The 17,942-nt window shown below is 32.4% G+C and overlaps 1 protein-coding gene across 1 annotated transcript in view; it reads left to right on the forward strand.

The window, feature by feature from the left end:
* VPS50 (VPS50 subunit of EARP/GARPII complex) overlaps positions 1-17,942 on the forward strand; it is a gene marked incomplete at both ends in the record, with an annotated part of 117,477 nt that overhangs the window by 25,251 nt on the left and 74,284 nt on the right. The window contains 7 exons of the mRNA XM_080700953.1: positions 125-178; positions 1,169-1,239; positions 1,891-2,008; positions 2,090-2,125; positions 3,305-3,387; positions 14,397-14,439; positions 16,032-16,130. Coding sequence (XP_080557079.1) covers positions 125-178; positions 1,169-1,239; positions 1,891-2,008; positions 2,090-2,125; positions 3,305-3,387; positions 14,397-14,439; positions 16,032-16,130 — 504 coding nt within the window. The remainder of the gene's footprint in view (positions 1-124; positions 179-1,168; positions 1,240-1,890; positions 2,009-2,089; positions 2,126-3,304; positions 3,388-14,396; positions 14,440-16,031; positions 16,131-17,942) is intronic.

Here is a 17,942-nt window from a genome sequence, read left to right on the forward strand (position 1 = left end):
AATCTAGTAACTTCTCTAAAAGCTACTGGGAAAACTTATGGGATATTCTTGAAAAAATATTAAATTTGCAATATAATAGTATAAAGGCTTTTATTTTACTTTATCTGATTGTATATTCTTCTAGGTCTCTAAAAAAGTAGCAGATTTAATCCTTGAAAAGCAGCCTGCTTATGTAAAGGTAGGATAATATTTGCTATTTTTGGTAGTAAAATTTTGAAAATGGTTTAGTGATTTATATTTGAGAATATTAAGGTATTTTAATTATTTGTCTATAGTTCTGTAGCAACCTATTGACTCTGCTGTGTGTGTGTGTGTGTGTGTGTGTGTGTGTGTGTGTGTGTGTGTGTGAGAGAGAGAGAGAGAGAGAGAGAGAGAGAGAGAGAGAGAGAGAGAGAGACAGACAGACAGACAGACAGACAGACAGGCAGGCAGGCAGGCAGGCAGGCAGGCAGGCAGGCAGGCAGACAGACTGACTGTGTATATGTATATGTACTTGATTTTCTTTGGACCAATTTACCAAAGAAGTTAAAGGGTTTTTAATTAGGGTTCTAAAGGGGTGCCTTTGTTTTTCCAAACTTTAGAAGGACCAGTGAAAATTGTTTTCGTGCACTTCATAATAAATTAATAGAGGAGCGATATAGCAATTTGGAACAATGACAGCATAACACCCTGGATTTAAAATATGATAAAATTGGAACTGCCTAGCTGAATCTGTGTTCACATCACAAAATGAGAGCCTTTGGAATCCATTGAAATGTCTTCCAGTGTACAAATCAAGGCATTCACTGTTAAAGCATCTTAGCAAACAGATGCCATATTTGTTATAGCTTTAATTACCTTGTGAGGTTTTGTTGGGTAGAAATATGTAAATGGATGTGTTATTGGTATATACTTATTTTTGTCTAAAATAGGTTGGGTCTAGATTGCCTTACCAGCAATAGTTACTAAGCATTTTGTTATCTGTCATTGTGAAAATCAAATGGGAGTAATCATTTAAAATAATTTTTCAAAAACATATACAGTTTTCAAGTTCAGGTACTTTTGTTGCTGCTTTGTTTGCCAAGCAGGCTTTTCTTTGGAACCCACCAGAGATTTTGTTAAATACCATATAAGTAAGTAAGAAAGAAAATGTGTCTCCAGTAATAACCTGTACCTAATCTTCCCTTAGGAACTTGAAAGAGTTACCTCATTGCAGACAGGTCTTCAGTTAGCTGCTGTTATCTGCACAAATGGGAGGAGGTATTGCTATCAATGATATTTTGTTCTCTAAGCTCAAAATATGTTGAGAATAACTGTGAAGTCTGTTATTGGTTCTGACTTAAAAATTATGATTGTAGTTTTTATAACAGCATTAATTAAATGAATATAAACAACAAGCTGTACTACGAGGATATGTGAGAAATATCTAAAAATATACTTACAGGTTAAACAATATTAATGTTTGCATATTTAGACTAGTGCTCCCTAAACGATTTGTGGTGAAGAGCCAGTATTTTTTCCCCTTGACCTGTCACAGGCTATTTTTATAAAATGTAATAGAAACAAATTATGAGAAAAAGGAAATGAAAGAAACAGCGAAAGGTATATAATTTCAATTTTTTATTACTAGATTTACAAAAATTAAAGGTATTCATCAAGTTTTGTGATAAGTTTTTAGATGCTTATTCTCAATTTCTGTACTTTTCTTATCCTAGACCACTAATAATTTGTTGTTTGGCATCCATGTATGCATAATTTTGGTTTAGGCTGAGCTACTGACTAAATTTATCATACAGTATTTTCAAACCCCCGTTTTAGTAGTAATCTAGGTCCCCAGTTGGCTAGTGGTTCCATGTGAATAGTATTATTGTTGAGTTAGAAATTTTTATTATTTATTGTTCACTTTTGCAGACACTTGAATACTGCAAAGGAAGGTTTTACTCAAGCTAGTTTGGGCCTTCTTGCAAATCAACGGAAACGGCAGTTACTGATTGGACTACTAAAATCTTTGAGAACTATAAAAACATTGGTATATATATGTCACTTTTTAAAATTAAAACTTGGTTTTGTGATTGAAACAGAGTTTACCTTTGATTTTTCTTTTTTTCAGCAAAGAACAGATGTACGCTTAAGTGAAATGCTAGAGGTAAGCTAAATGCACTTGGAAAGTTAGTGATGCTAATATTATATAGAAAAATTATAGTGGACAAAATTCAGTATGAATTTTTTTCAAATTTATATGTGCTATAAAGAGCATTTTTAAATAAGAAAGGCACTTGCCAGAGAGTCTTTTTCTGTTGACACAATATATATTTCATTTAGAAAAACAAAGTTATTTGGTAAAAATTTACTTGTGGTAGCATTGAAATGTTAATTTCAGTTTTTTGGTTGAATAGCATCCAATTTGCAATAAAAGTATATTTTGCATCTAACTATAATAGTGATTTATGGAATGCGTGATATTTTTGTTATATTTAGTATGTCCTGTATTAATTGGTTCTCTGTGTGAGCCATCTGTTTTCTCTTTGATGCTTTCTTAGCATTCTCTGTCTAATTCTGTTATAATAAGGTTCACCAGAGCATACTGAGGTACTCTTGTTTCCTCATAATATTTGAGATCACGGATGGAGTAGATACTTTGTTATTATCTCAATATCTTCAGAGTTTTGAATTGCATCAGTTGAATTTAGATAAGAGGATAGGGAAATTTTTGTGTGTGATTTTCCATATAGTTGTTGTGTTGCTTCTAAATGCTTACTACTAAACTAGGGTTTTAGAGATCCATATGAAAAATTTATTTGGCATTACAATACTATTTAGGTAGTAAAATATCCTGAAGTTATTAATTAACATTTGGATTTTTTCCCAAATTTATTTCTTTTGAAATATTTATTGATTTCTTGGTGGTAGAATTGTTGAGTCTAGATTACAAATAGAATGTGTAGTGTTTTGGAACATTTTATATAAACATTACTGAAGGAAAATTTATTAATAGTTAAAGAAAACCTTCCTGGTGAAGCTTCTAATTCTGTATAGACTTTATCCCTAAGTGATGGTCTCAGAGGGATGGAACTCTGTATTTGGGAGAACAAAATATTTTGAATATTCTTTGTCTACATTTTAAACCTAGAGCTAGTTTCTTCTTTATATTTTGTTATTTTTGTATTATGGGCATTCTAATCTTTAAGAGGAATTACAGTTTTTTGACCCTCTACCTTTGGGTTAGAGTATAAACAGAGATGTGGTTTTATGAAGAATGTTTCCAGTCTAATTTTTTTATATGCTTTTATTGGTGCATTATAGTCTCATATCATATTCTTTTAAGGAGGAGGATTATCCAGGAGCTATTCAGTTGTGCTTGGAATGTCAGAAAGCTGCCAGTACTTTTAAACATTACAGTTGTATAAGGTAAGATAGTGTAAACATTTCAAAGTTGATTCTATTGTCAGTTTATTTTTTAATGTAAGAGTTGTGCAACCTGAAATGTTAATTAGATTTGAAAGTTAATATAAAGGGTATTGTTCTGGAAATATGTAGTCCAACTGAGTGGATTCTTGGCTTAGTGTTAATAGTGGACAGAATTGCAGAGTAAGCATTTATCAGATTATTCCTTGTGTTACTCCTTATGCCAGCTAAATTACTGAATATATTAGTAATCCATTAGTCAATCATAAATTTTGATTAAAACTATCAAGTGATTTTCTCTGAATTAACTATTGTGTGAAGCATGTCTATCCAGTTAAGTAACATTTTATAAATATTATTAAATAAGCCAACTATAGTCTTTTAATAGTAAATTTTACGTCAAGCAGTTAAAGTGAATTTGAGAATACACATGAGGCATAAAATTTTTCTAAGCAACACTGATAATTTCTTAACTTTCAAATTTTTTAGGAGTCAGAATATTTTGAGATATTTCTTTTTCTCTAAGTTTCTTTTTTATCTTCTTCCACCAAACAAACATATTGTTTAATAATAAAAAAATAGTGTTTTAGTTTAACATTTCTTTTCATAAATGAGTAGTACAATAAAATTATGAATAGTTGTCTTTAAGGTGTAAAAGATCAAATGCTTTTTAATCATGTCTTCTCTTGTTACCTTATTGAAATTCTTTTAAAATTTTATTTCCAGTCAAATTGATGTCATTTTTATACAGTAGTAAATAAGTTAATTTGCTCACGTCTTTATTGCATTGCTTGGAAAGTCTTTTTAACTTTCTACATCATATAAATATTGAGGGTAATATTGTAGCTTGTTTCTAAGATCCAGATGGTTCCAGTGTTGGCTCATCATGATAGGTCTTTTAGAAAATTTAAATGCAATTTCAGTTTATGTAATGATTATCTTTATAATACTTAAATGATTATGTATTTAATACATCACATGTTTTGTTTAAAATATATGATGTAAAAAGGGCTGTTGCATCTTTTGCTGTTAGTTCTAACTTTATTAATAAATTATTGGTTTGCTTTAAGTGCAGGTTTATATTACTTGTGATAGTCACTTGGGAAAACTCTAATCCCTAGCTATAATTTTCATTGTTTCTCAGAGCCATCTCAAATGAACATAAATCAAAGTAAAATAATGTGCTTGCCAAGAAAATCCAGTTTCCAATTAAACTCACACCTACCCCTGAATGTAGCCCCTTTGTCTTTCCTGTATGGAAATTGTGGCCTTCAGTGGCATGACTCACTGTTGTTATAGATGTTGATTTCTGGTATCTAAAATATAAAAGGATTATAGCAGAGCAGAACATTAATACAAGTTTTAATTATTTTTTCTTTTAATACACTCTCATAGGTCTTTGTTAAGTATAGGTTGAAACCTAGAACTTTTCACACAGAAAATTTTAAAAATATTGATTATATTTTCTTCAGGGTCATACAGCTTGAACTAATACTTTTTATTTGACCAAGACATACATAGGTATGTAGCACCAGTGATATTTTTGTTTTGTTCATTTTGAGAATGATTAACTTTGATCACAAAAACTTGGCAATGCCATTTACACGTATTAAATTGAGTGAATAGAGAATTAGCTCTAGTACATGGAATGCATTTGGAAATTTCTAGCAAGATATTCTGGGTCCTGAAAAAACATACAGCAAATTTAGTTCATTTCATGGTGATACATCTGTGAAAGAGGCACTAGCTTGTTTATTGGGTGGAAATAATTCAGACAGTTATGTATTTACTGAGTATGTTTACACTAGCTGCTTTGCTTTGAAGTTGATGGTAAAGTGGTGAACCACATGCAGTGTAATCAGTATGAATCCCTGGTTTCATAGAGTGCATTGCCTATCAAGAAGGACTTGCATTGAAGTAGACACAAGTAGAATTGTGCCTGAGCGAGAAGAGATGTTGATACACAGTGGATGCATTGGTGCCTAACTCTCCTTCAGGAGTCAAGACCTGAAGGAGGAGCAGGAGTTGTTTGGCCAAGATGTAAGGAGATGCGGATGGGAAGTTCTGGGCACTGAGTGAAGTCTTGATTGCAGAGATGCCAAGCAAAATGAGGACTGAAGATGTTTTATCTGTTGGATTTATAACAACAAGTCATAGTTGGACTTCTTGGGGACAGATTTGGAGGGAGTTGGTTGAAGTTTAAGATGAAATTTTGTGAGGAGGGGAGATGTAGAAAAATAGGAGGAAAAGACTTGAATATTTGAAAATTGATGGGAAAGAGTGATAGGTTAAAAATAAAAAATAGAGAACATAATAATATATTAAGACTTTGCAGGGATTATAGCAGAAATTGATTTTGAAAAGGTCACCATCTATCATAATAGAGAAGACTGAATGTGGAATTTGGCAGCAGGAAGTTGAGGGAGCAGGTGACATGTTGAAACTATATTTTCCATTAATTAAAATTCAATTTCAGCTATGCTAAAGTAAATACCATATATGACAAAGCTATCTATAAAAATGACTTTGAAATAAATTTTTATTTGCAATTTTTAAAGTTAACATGAAAAAATAGAATTCCGATGTTTGCCTCTGAATACAAAAGCATTGACATTGACTATGTTATCTAGTAAGTCTCAGATTATTTGACATGCAGTGCCAAGTAATAATGATTACTCAATTGGTTGCAAAATGAAAGAAAACTGGTACCTTGTGCCTTCCTTGAGATGTGCTACATTTCAGCAACTTTAATAAAAGAAACTAACACCAATTTTGTTCACTTTTATAACTGACAGAGAACATTTTTACATTATTTGAAAATTTTTGAGTTGATTGACATAGTCATATAGTTGGGATTTGCTGGGAGTAAGAATCAGAGTGTGTTTATGTTAAAGTGTGTTTTTGAATGAAGCATTTAATTTCTTTTTCTCTTGAAACTTACCTAAATTAGTTTTGAGAAAAGTTATTCTGAAAAGTCAAAACTACTTTATTATTTTTTCGTTCACTTGAGAGAAAGTCCTTGAGGAACCTGAGAGCCTTCTGTATTAAGCACTGAAAAGTTTGGTATTATTGGAACTTGTTTGTTGAGTACTTTTCTTTAACATAGATAGATGTATTTTATTTTTTATAACCTTTAAAGTATCCTTTACTTTTTCTCAGAATATAATTTTGGCAGCTTAATGAAAATTGTGGATTGTAGAACGTCTTTTAAGTCATGTAGCAAATGGACACAGCTTTTAGTTAGAATACATTAGTGCTAGGGAGTTTTCTGTTATTTTTGATTTCTTCCTCACAAGATGAACCTGCTTTCTTTTTTTCCTAGGCTCTGGCCAGGTTCTACCAGGAACTGCCTTTGAGTAATGTTTGAATATTGAGTATTCCTGCTGGGTTTTTAGGCCTGCTCTCTATATCCATTCCAGATACTCTGTCCCTGTTGCTTGGTCTGTATGGACTGAGTAGTTGTTGATGCCATACTATGATACTTCTGGGCTCTTCATCTTTTAGTTTAATTTGTTTTATTCTGTCTCCTTCATTTGATGCTGTTTAAAAATAATATAAATTAATATCTGAACATAGCAAAAACAGTAATATTTAAAAGGTAAACCAGTTTTGCAGCTTATATGTTTTTATTCATAGGTTTTATTATAACTTTAAATACTGTACTAAAATAACTTTCCCCCTATTTATCACTATAGTTATATATTGGTACTTTTTTGTTTACTTGAAGAACAAAGTATCAATAAGAGATAGAAATTTGATGTACTTACTTTTTTTCTCTACCTTCCAGGTCTTGTTAGGGAAACTATTATTTTTACTTGGTAAAATTTTTAATATTTACACTTTTTTGTAATTACAATTAAGTATTCTGTGTTTTTTCAATAATCTACTTCCAAAAATACTAACCCAATATAAATAATTTCCAGATTGTGATTATAGATTGTGATTATATAAATATTATCTCAACAACTAGAGTGACTAGATTTATAAAAGGAAAAGTAATACATGATCTCTAAGTGAAAATCAAGGTATGTTGGTGTATGTTTAATTTTTTTTACCTTTTTTTTTTTTACCTTTTTTTAGGTCCTGCTCTGGGGCTATTTTTTGTTTGTTTTTGCACTGGGGATTGAACGTAGAGATATTCTACCTCTTAACTATACCCCCGCAGCCCTTTTTATTTTTTTTTTCTTTTGAAATAGGGTTTCCCTAAGTTGCTAAGGGTCTTGCTAAGTTGCTAAAGCTGACCCCGAACCTGCAATCCTCCTGTCTCAGTCTATCAAATTTGGGATTACAGGTATGTGCCACCATATCTTTCTTGCTTTCATTTTTTTATTCCTTTTTTGTACATTCCTGTCTTTTTTGTTAGAGTTACCTGAGAATTTTTTTAAGTGGGGTTCATGGAATACAATCTTTAAGATTTTGAAATGTTCTTTAGTCTATACATAATGGTTGAAAAAAAATTATTTTTTTCTCAGAACAATGGGAGGCATTGCTCAGTTAGCTGAAGGAGATATATGTGTATAAACATACACATATGTATATGATCTATATATTTTATAAAATATATAAAAATTAAAATATTTCATTGACCAGCTAAAAGATCTGTTAAACTTCAGTACAGGGCTTTTTGATGGATTTTGTCTTGCCTGATAATAAAAATTTCAGGCTTTGCAAATTATAAGGTCTCTGTTGGCAGTTATTCAATTTATAGTTTGAAAGCAGCTATAGACAATTTGTAAAGAAATGTATGTAGTTGTGTTTTAATAAAGCTTTATTTAGAAAAATAGTTAGCCTGATTTGGCCCATGTGCTGTGATATCTGATCTAGAATTATAATTTATGTAGTTTAGAGGGATTTGGAACATTTAGTATTCTTAAGAATAGAGTCTGAACTTTGTGGTGAATTATTGTGTTAAAAATATGTTAAGGATTTTTGAATAGACTCATCTGGCTAGATTCAGAGTGATCTTAGTAGTTCGGTGACAGTCTAGTCATATCTGGCTTAAAGGATTGTGTAGATACTTTGTGGTATCCCAGGATTGTTGATTTACTGTCAGAGTACTTAGAAATCAGGTATTCTTTAAGGTTGGTTGATAAATTATTTGCTTCCCATAAGTAGATTGAAACCACTGGAATAGACTCTAATGTAAACAGACTGAAGTTTTTAGGGGCCGTGGGCACAAAGTATACATTTGGAAGTCCACTTTTTGAATGTTCATTCTAAAAGTTTTAGAACTTTTCCTGAACCATATACAAAGATGTGATACATGAATAGCTGGTGTTCAGCATGTAATAGAATCATAAAACATAAGAGTTGGAGGCAACCCTATAAATCTAGCCCACTCTTATAAAGGAAACTGTTGCCAGAGATATTAAGAGATTTGGCTTAAATCACATGGTTTGTTAATAAGAGAACTTGGAAAGCTCAGTATGTACCATCTTGTCTTTTTGTACTGTTGAATTTATACAAAGTTTTTGTTTGTTTTCAACCTTCCTAAGACTAATTTTTGCTAGAATGTGTGTCCTAGAGCAGATGTTTAAAAGAACACTATTAATAGTTATTTATAGATATGTTTTCTTTAATATTTTCTGTAGCGATGGCAAAAATGCTCTGCAGGATTGTCTAATTCATTCAATTTAGCTTGCAGATAGCTTTTAGAAGCTTTTATCTTCCATCATAGGACTAGTAATTTTTTTTTTTACTATAATGTAGCTTTTATTTATCAAAATATTTATGAGTAGATCCTTTTAATATACTTTGATTAATTGACTGAAATGGCTTGAATTCACATTTCTAAATGGTAGCTAAGGGTCTCTTTAAAAGCCATACAGTTAATGTCTACTCCTTCATCACATCATACATACATACATACATACATACACACACATAACATATATGTTGAATATATATATTTGATTATTTGTTGTCAAACTCCAGTTGTAGATTTTGAAAGCTTTTTTAATAAGACTAAATATTTTATTTATATACTTTAGGTTTATAACCTGCATGCTATTTATGTTACCATGTTTGCATTAAGTCAGTACATAGAATATAGAGTCATCCAACTATAGAAAATCGCAGTAATAAAAGCAACAGCCGGATTTATGATAACAACAAATAAACGTCAACATCCATTTTTAAAAAATTTACTGGTGCATTGTAATTATACATAATAGTAACACTTATAGTGTGCACACACTTATAGAGAGGAAAAGAAATCATTACTCTTATCTGTGAGTAAATGTAGATTTATTTTTCCTCCAAATTAAAAATCTCCCTTAAGAGAATATGTTTATTGGTTCTGAATGCTGTTGTTCCAGTGGCCCTTGCCTGTGTGTACATGAGTTCAAAAGGTGCACTTGGGAATGCTGTGTATTAGAGCAGGGGGTCTGACTTTAGCTGTTTTTCTCTTCTGTTGCAAAAGCACCTATAGAGGCAGAGTCTAGTGTAGTTCTTTTTCTTCTAAAACATTCTCTACCCTTTTCTTTTATCTTTATAGTTTTATATATCGAGGTAGAAATATTTATTGAGGTAGAAATATATTGAGGGGCTAAAGGAATAATGGTGAAATTTTGCCATTTTTCTTGGAATTGCAAATTTGACTCAGCATACGTTTATTACCTGCTCGAGGTAGTGAGTTTAATTCTGGGGAGTCACTGGGGAATTAGCGACAGACTCTTGGAGGCTTGTACCTTGGATACATGGTCACAGATATTCTTTATTGTAATGTAGGACACTGAAGAGAGTTTTGTGAAACTTAGGGAAGCAGTTACTGAGCAGGAAAGGACTTGCCCGAGAAGATGGTATAAGGCTTGGAAAGATAGATTGGCACTTGCTGGTGAGGCAGAAAAGGGATATTTTAGTTATTTTTAATCTGTGTGCAAACACAGGGGATATGAAAGTATGGCATTTGGGGAACTCAGCAGTCTATATGACTAAAATATCGGCATTGAAAAATATGAATGGAAATTAATTTTCTCATTTCAGACTTTTAAGGGTTTTAAATACCATACTAATTTGTCCTTAGCTTAATGGAGGGCCATCAGAGATTTTAAAGCAAGACATTAGTATGATCTTATTTCTCTAAGAGCCACAGACTTGGTTATTGTTAGGGATCAGGCAGGTAATTTAAATGTGAAGCTGCCAGATGTAAGACAACAGGAAACGGCAGGACCCACTGGATGCTTGCCTTGTGGAAAGCCTTTCCCACACAAGTTACTTGAAAGTACTGTGTCTGCCAATCACGAAGAATATAGACCAAACCCACTGTGATCAACTTTCTTAGATTATACATAGGCGTGAGACCATGTGTTGTCTTTTTGTGCCTGGTTTCTTTCAAATAATATAATGTCCTTGAGATTCATTCACATTGTTATAAGTGATAGGATTACATCCACTTTTATAGCTGTTTTTTAAAAAAATTTCGTTGGTGTTTGGGATAAGAATTTATTTAATTTTTTCTAAGTGAATGACACTATCATGGCTATCCTTTTTGGGGTATTGTTTTAGTATTTAAACTTTTTTTGTGTGTGGTACTAGGGAAGGAACTCAGGGGCATTCTACCTCCAAACTACACTCCCAGCCTTATTTTATTTATTTATTTTTTTGGTGGTACTGGGGTTCCTGAAAACCCTTCTACCTCCGGGCTACATTCATATATGTATATGTATATGTATATGTATATATGATGTATATATGTATATATGTATATATGTATATATATGTATACACACACACACACACACACACACACACACACACACACACACACACATTTTGGAAACAGGATCTCTTAAGCCAGCAAGGCTGGCTTCGAACCTGCGCGATCCTCCTGTTGCTGCCTCCCAAACGGTGGGATTACAAGGGTGTTCCACCACGCCTGGCCCAGTCTTATTCTTTTATTCTTTATTTTATTTTATGTTATTTTATTTTGGTGGCACTGGGGATGGAACCAGGGGCCTTCTACCTCCGGGCTACACTCCCAGACCTATTTTATATTTTATGTGGAAACAGGGTCTCTTAAGCCAGCTGAGGCTGGCTTTGAACCTGTGCGGTTCTCCTGTCTCAGCCCCCCAAATGCTGGGATTGCAAGCAAGCACCACCATGCCTGGCTAACATTTTTAAAAATATTTATTTATTCATTTGTTCATTCCATTCATTAATTCATTATTTTTTGGACAAGAATTATCCTAACAATCATTTCTTAAAGGAAAAGTTCAGTCCCACCTACAGTATTTCCTTAACTCATATCTGTATATTTTTACTGTACATAAGATATACATAAAAGTTAAGAGATCTTAATTTTCCTAGTAAGGTATCAACTGTTGGTATCTAGTAAGGCATCAACTAGTAAGGTATAGACTGTTGATTGTCAAAGGTTTTTTCCACTCTTAGCTTTTATAAGAGAATATAATTCTTTACAGGAGAATAATTCTCCTCAACTTCAAACAAAAAAATGGTTATAATAAATAATATTTGGCGCACACTTGTAATCCCGGTGCTTGGGAGGCTGAGACAAGAGGATCGCACAGGTTCCAAGCCAGCCTCAGCTACTTAGTGAGGCTCTCAGCAACTTAGTGAGACCCTGTTTCAAATTAAATATAAAATAGGGCTGGGTAATAGCCCGGAGGTAGAAAGCCTCTGGGTTCCATCCTCAGTACCACACACACACAAAATAATAATAATAATAATAATAATAATAATAATAATAATAAATTGTAGAAAATGATTAAATTTCTTTCAAAGTTTGAATGTTTATCCTTGAGACCATAAACAAAATGAGAATTTGTATTATGTTGCTTTTACTTTTCTTACAAATTACTTTATATTTATGTATCAACCTGTATCTATATGTCTATCTCCTTGTAGCATTATCTTCTTAGCATGCTTTGAAAGACTTGTAAGAAGTCATTGCAAGGAGCCCATTATTTTATATACTGCAAGAATATTGTCAAAACTGTGGAGGTTTTGGAGTTAAAAGATCCCCTTTGTTAAGAGACTTGCAAACTTTTCTGTTGAACTTAATGACAGCAAAAGTGATTTTTGTTTCTTTGTTTAATTTGTTTCTTCTGAGCTACTGATTTGTTTTGAGGTTATGGATGCTGAATTGTGTGACTTGGCCCTCCCTTATAGGCCCTGGCTGCAAAGAATTTGAGATTCAAATTTATAATCATATAACAGTTGTCAAAAATTATAAGATTTTGGTGTGTGAAACTGAATATTTTACTTGGTCTTACTGTGAGTGTATGTGTTTTGTTAGATATCATAAACTCTTTTTTTTTTTGGTGGTACTGGGGTTCCTGGAAACCCTTCTACCTCCGGGCTACACTCCCAGACCTATTTTATACTTTTAAATTTGGAAACAGGGTCTCTTAAGCCAGCACGGCTGGCTTTGAACCTGCGCGATCCTCCTGTCTCTGCCTCCCAAGCGTGGGGATTACGAGCGTGCGCCACCACGCCCAGCTAACTTTTTTATTTTTAGTAGTGAGACATAATTTAAATAATCTCAGTTTTAAATTTTTGTCTTTTAGAAATAAATGCTGCAAAGATTGTGTATATATTTCTATTAGATTTTTATCTAGGCCTGAAACTGCCAAGATTCAGAGGATGTGTTGAATTTTAGCAGACATTATAGTTTTTTCTAGTATTAATTTCCCCTTCATCATTGAATGAGTATTTGTTCCACATCCTTACCGATATTTGATGATGTTATTTTTATTTTTAAAAATACTTTTTGGAAATTCTGGATATAAGCAGGGTTTTATCAGAAGTTAAATGACCTTTTGTTTTCAGAAGTTTTTTAGTAGTCCAGGTAAAACATTATATTTTGACTTTTTGTGTTATTACCAGTGTTTCTGGATTGTTACACTTAATCTTTTTGTTTCATTTGGGATATCAATGCATAGTCAGATTAATGTTAATTTACATAAGACTCAGTAATTCTTTGGAAATTATGAGACCTCAAAAAAGTACTTGAAGTTTGGTAGGTTGAATTTAATTTTACTGAATGACTGATGGCTCAAATGCCTAGTTATGTGTTTACTGTTGATTGGATATAGCCTTTGTTAAAAATTTGTTCAAGCCCTTTGCCTTTTTATTTTTTTCTTCTATTGATCTGCTTATATATCTTTTATACTAGTATTATACTACCTTACTGCTGTAATTTTATAATAAGCCTATTAGTATATGCCATTTTGTATTGTTTTGCAAGAATTTCTTAGTTATTGTTAGCCCTTTGAATTTCCACATAAATTTTAGAATCTGCTTGTTAGACTACAAATAAAAAAGAAAAACTTGCTGGGATTTTTTATTAGAATTTTAGTTATTTAGGAGATCATTTTGGTAAGAACCATGTTAAAAGTTTGAATCTATTAATGTGGTGTATTCTATGCATTTAAGTCTTATTCATTTATTTTTTTATTTTTTGCGGTACTGGGGATGGAACCCGGGGCATTCTACCTCCAAGAGACATCCCAGCCCTATTTTTTATTCTAAATTTTGAAACAGGGTCTCATTGAGTTGCAAAGGGCTTTACTAAGTAGCTTAGGCTGTCTGCAAACCGCAATCTTCCAGTCTCAGCCTCCCAAATGCTGGGATTATAAGCATGTGCCACCACGCCCAGCTTTTAAGTCTTATTTCCAGATACTAGTTTTTTCTTAGTAAGTTTTTAAATTTATTTTTATTTCTTTGTCTTACTATATAGAAATTAATATTTTTGAAATTTACTTTTTAAATTTTGCTTTTTAATCTTTAAAATTTTCTATCAGCTTTTGATTCTAAAGTTTTTATCTGTAGGCTCTTTAGGATTTGTACTCAGGTGGTCCTGTTGCTGCTGGTGGTGACTTCTTTCTAGGTTTTTTCCTGCCTTTTCTTTTCTGATCTTGTTGCACTGCCTATAGAAACAGCAACAGGTCTTAGTGCTCATCCTATTGGTATTTGTTGACTGTTTAGTTAACTTATTGTTTTAGCACTTTGTCTCTCTTAAGTGCACTTACATTTAATGTTTTATTTAATAGTGAGCTGAACTCAAAGCTGCAAGATACTTTAGAACAAATTGAGGTAAGGGTTTTTATCATGAGTTGTTTGGCTTTTTATTTTCAGAGGTTTTTTTGACTAGTATGGTACAAGAGTATGGTTTGATTTTTGTGTTATTACCAGTATTCCTAGATTACTATACTTAATCTGTTGTTTTTTATTTGGAATATCCATGCATGGTTAAGTTAGTATTAATCTACTTGTAAACTCAATAATACTTTGAGAATTTTATGACCTCAAAAAATTATGTGAAAATACCACTATTTCTAGAAAAATATTTTTGTTATTGGTATGTTCTCATGTAAATTATAAGGTCAAAATGCTTTTCCTGTGTTAATTTTGCTTTATCAACTACTTTTTTTAAGTTTAGTGAGTTAACGAGCTTATTAGTAGAAATTGGCACATGAAAAACCCTTCTAAATTCCTAAACCTCTTCATGATACCTCATATAGTTGATAAAAACATCGAAACTGGAAAGGAAAAGAATGTCATTGTGGTCATGGATGTAGCCTTGTTTTTCCTTTTACATATGTTCAGACATCATATCTTTTTTGTATAATCTTTGCAAAGCTGTGTGTTCGTTTCAATAAACTTAGTAAGAATTTATTTCTTGGAATATTTTATTTTATTGATTTTCTAATCAGAGTACTTCTAAAAGTTGAAGTTGTACTTTCAGTTGAACCTTTGCAAAGAAGTCTTTGATCATAAAGGCAATTGCTTGCTAATTGTAGGAATTCCAAATTACTTGATATTCACACTTGGCTTTGAATTCCTTAAGTAGACAGTTTCCTGGATTTATTTATTTATTTATTTATTTATTTATTTATTTATTTATTTATTTATTTATTGGTGGTACTGGGGTTCCTGGAAACCCTTCTACCTCCGGGCTACACTCCCAGACATATTTTATACTTTTTAAAATTTGGAAACAGGGTCTCTTAAGCCAGCGCGGCTGGCTTCGAACCTGCGCGATCCTCCTGTCTCCGCTTCCCAAGAGTGGGGATTACAAGCGTGCACCACCATGCCCGGCTTCCTGGATATTTTAATGAAAGATTCCTATTGAGAGCTCAATATTGTTTTCTCTTAGAAAGATGAAATATCATTCTACATATATGTAGAAAACCATTTAAAATGAAATCATTGAACTAGAAATCCATAAAGTAGTACATTTAGATATGGAAGCTTAAACCTTGATGTATGTCCTTTTAAAGTCACTATTTTGTTGATTATTTTTCAGTGATTGCGGAAGTCATTTTTATTGTTTTTTAATAGTCCTCAAAGTTCAGTTCATAAAGTATAAAATTATTAGCAGATGTTTGGGGAAATGTGAAGTTATGAAAAATAAAAAAATTAGATTTCTTAAGAAACTATTATACTTACTTTGTTCCCATTGAAACACTGTGGCATGGATTTCAAGGTATAGAAATTGGTTTTAATAATATCTCAGTAAATTTGATTGTAATTGCTAATTAAATTATTTACAATTTTATTTGTTCACTTTTAATTACCAAATTTAGTGTGTATATTTAGATAATAATTAAAAGTGAGACATTTGTGTTATTTTCTTCTCATTCCTTGAAAACGTAATTATTCTTATTTCCTCTTTTAATTAATAGGAACAATTGGATGTAGCTCTTTCCAAAATTTGCAAGAATTTTGACATTAATCATTATACCAAGGTTCAGCAAGCTTATCGGCTTCTTGGAAAAACACAGGTTAGTTTTAAAAGGATTTTTCTTTCTCCTTCTTCCGTGTGTGTGTGTGTGTGTGTGTGTGTGTGTGTGTGTGTGTGTGTGTGTGGTGTTTTGTAAGGGGGATTTAACCCAGCTGTATTCTACTTTTACTTCTGAGGTAGACTTCCATCCCTTTTTATTTTAATTTTCATTGTGAAACAGGATCTTGCTAAGTTGTTGAGGCTGGCCTCACAACTGATTCCCCTATCTCAGTCTTCCAAATCCTGGGGTTACAAGAATGTGCCAGCATACCATTCCCTGCTCCTTTTCTCTTAATCAGGAACCTGCTTAATTTTATGTTGTTTAAGTTCAAATATTTTTAATATAGTATCCTTAAAAAGTTTCATTTAATGTTGAACATTTATTGAAATAATTGTGGTCATATGGGTGTTCAAATAGAGTATGGGCAGCCTCAATAAAGATCACAGAAATTTGTTTTGAATTTGGAAGTGTTTGCCAGGTTTAATATTTTCACAGTTTAATATAGGTTTTTAGAAAAGTTTGTTGTAGGATACTTTAATGGGAGATGATGTGTTGTCTCTCGGTCACAGAACATGGCTTTTTTAATTAATTAATTTATTTATTTTTGTGGGTCTGGGGATGGAACCCAGGGGAATTCTACCTCTGAGCTACACCCCCTGCCCTATTTTTTTATTCTTTATCTTTTGGAACAGATTCTCACTAAGTTGCAGACAGCCTCACTAAGTAGCTGAGGCTGCCCGCAAACCGTGATCCTCAGGTCTCAACCTCCTGAATGCTGGGATTACAAATGTGTGCCACCACACCCGACTAGAACATGGCTTTTTAATGTGAGGGTTCCTAAATAGTCTAGTATGACACCTCAAAGTGGTATGTCAACTATGTTGTATATACCTATCTGCAAAATACTTCCATTGTATTTAGATTCAGATGTTTCTGAGGACCCTATTATCCCCCGGTGTCATCATGTTCTATGTAATGCATGGCTTTACATACTGTTACTGTTCAGGGGTTTTCTTGAAAAACTTGAAACAAGGGTCATGGTTTGAAAGTTAATTATATCTTCAGTATTTACAGTGTTACATATTTACTCATACAACATTTAACTATGATAGGTGTAAATGTTTTCTTCCCTTAAATGTTCTGTCTTAAAAGGAAACTTAAGAATTTATCAAACCATTTAAACAGTTTCCACTTTAAAATCTGAAATATACCTCAGAAATTTTCATGTCTTAGGTTGTATCTAAGGAAAAATACAAGAAGAAAAATACTTTGCAATTTTGAGGGACTTGTCTGAAGACTTTTCAAAATAGAATCATGACTTCTAATTTCCTCCATAAGATTGTTTTACATTAACTCAGTATTTTTGGGTACCTGTCAGTGTATTGTTCCAGGCACCTGCATATAAATATGCTGTTAGGTATTTAAGAGTGCTAAAAAGAAAGAGAAATTGGGGTAAGTGAGTAGAGTGATGAAGAGTACTCATGTATACAGGTAGGAAATCAAGAAAAACTTCTCTGAGAACGTGACCACTGAGGAGTACCCTGAGTGTAGGAAGAGGGTGACTGTGATGGCTGAGGTGATCTAGAGATGTGATTTATGCACAACTCTGTTGAGGAAGAGTAGGATGAGTACCAGCTATAAATATGGAGCAGCAGAGTGGTGTTCACAATTTAGACATGAGTGGTACAGTGTGATAATCTAAAGAGTTATTTGCAAATAATCTATGCTACAGTTAATTCTGGAAATAATATAATTTTTGTTTTGTAGTACCTGTAATTAGTGATTTTTTTTCCTGCTTTTTCAGTCTGTTGA

Source organism: Muscardinus avellanarius (genome assembly GCF_963383645.1).
Source record: "Muscardinus avellanarius genome assembly, chromosome: 9".
In the NCBI taxonomy this organism is placed as follows: domain Eukaryota; kingdom Metazoa; phylum Chordata; class Mammalia; order Rodentia; family Gliridae; genus Muscardinus; species Muscardinus avellanarius.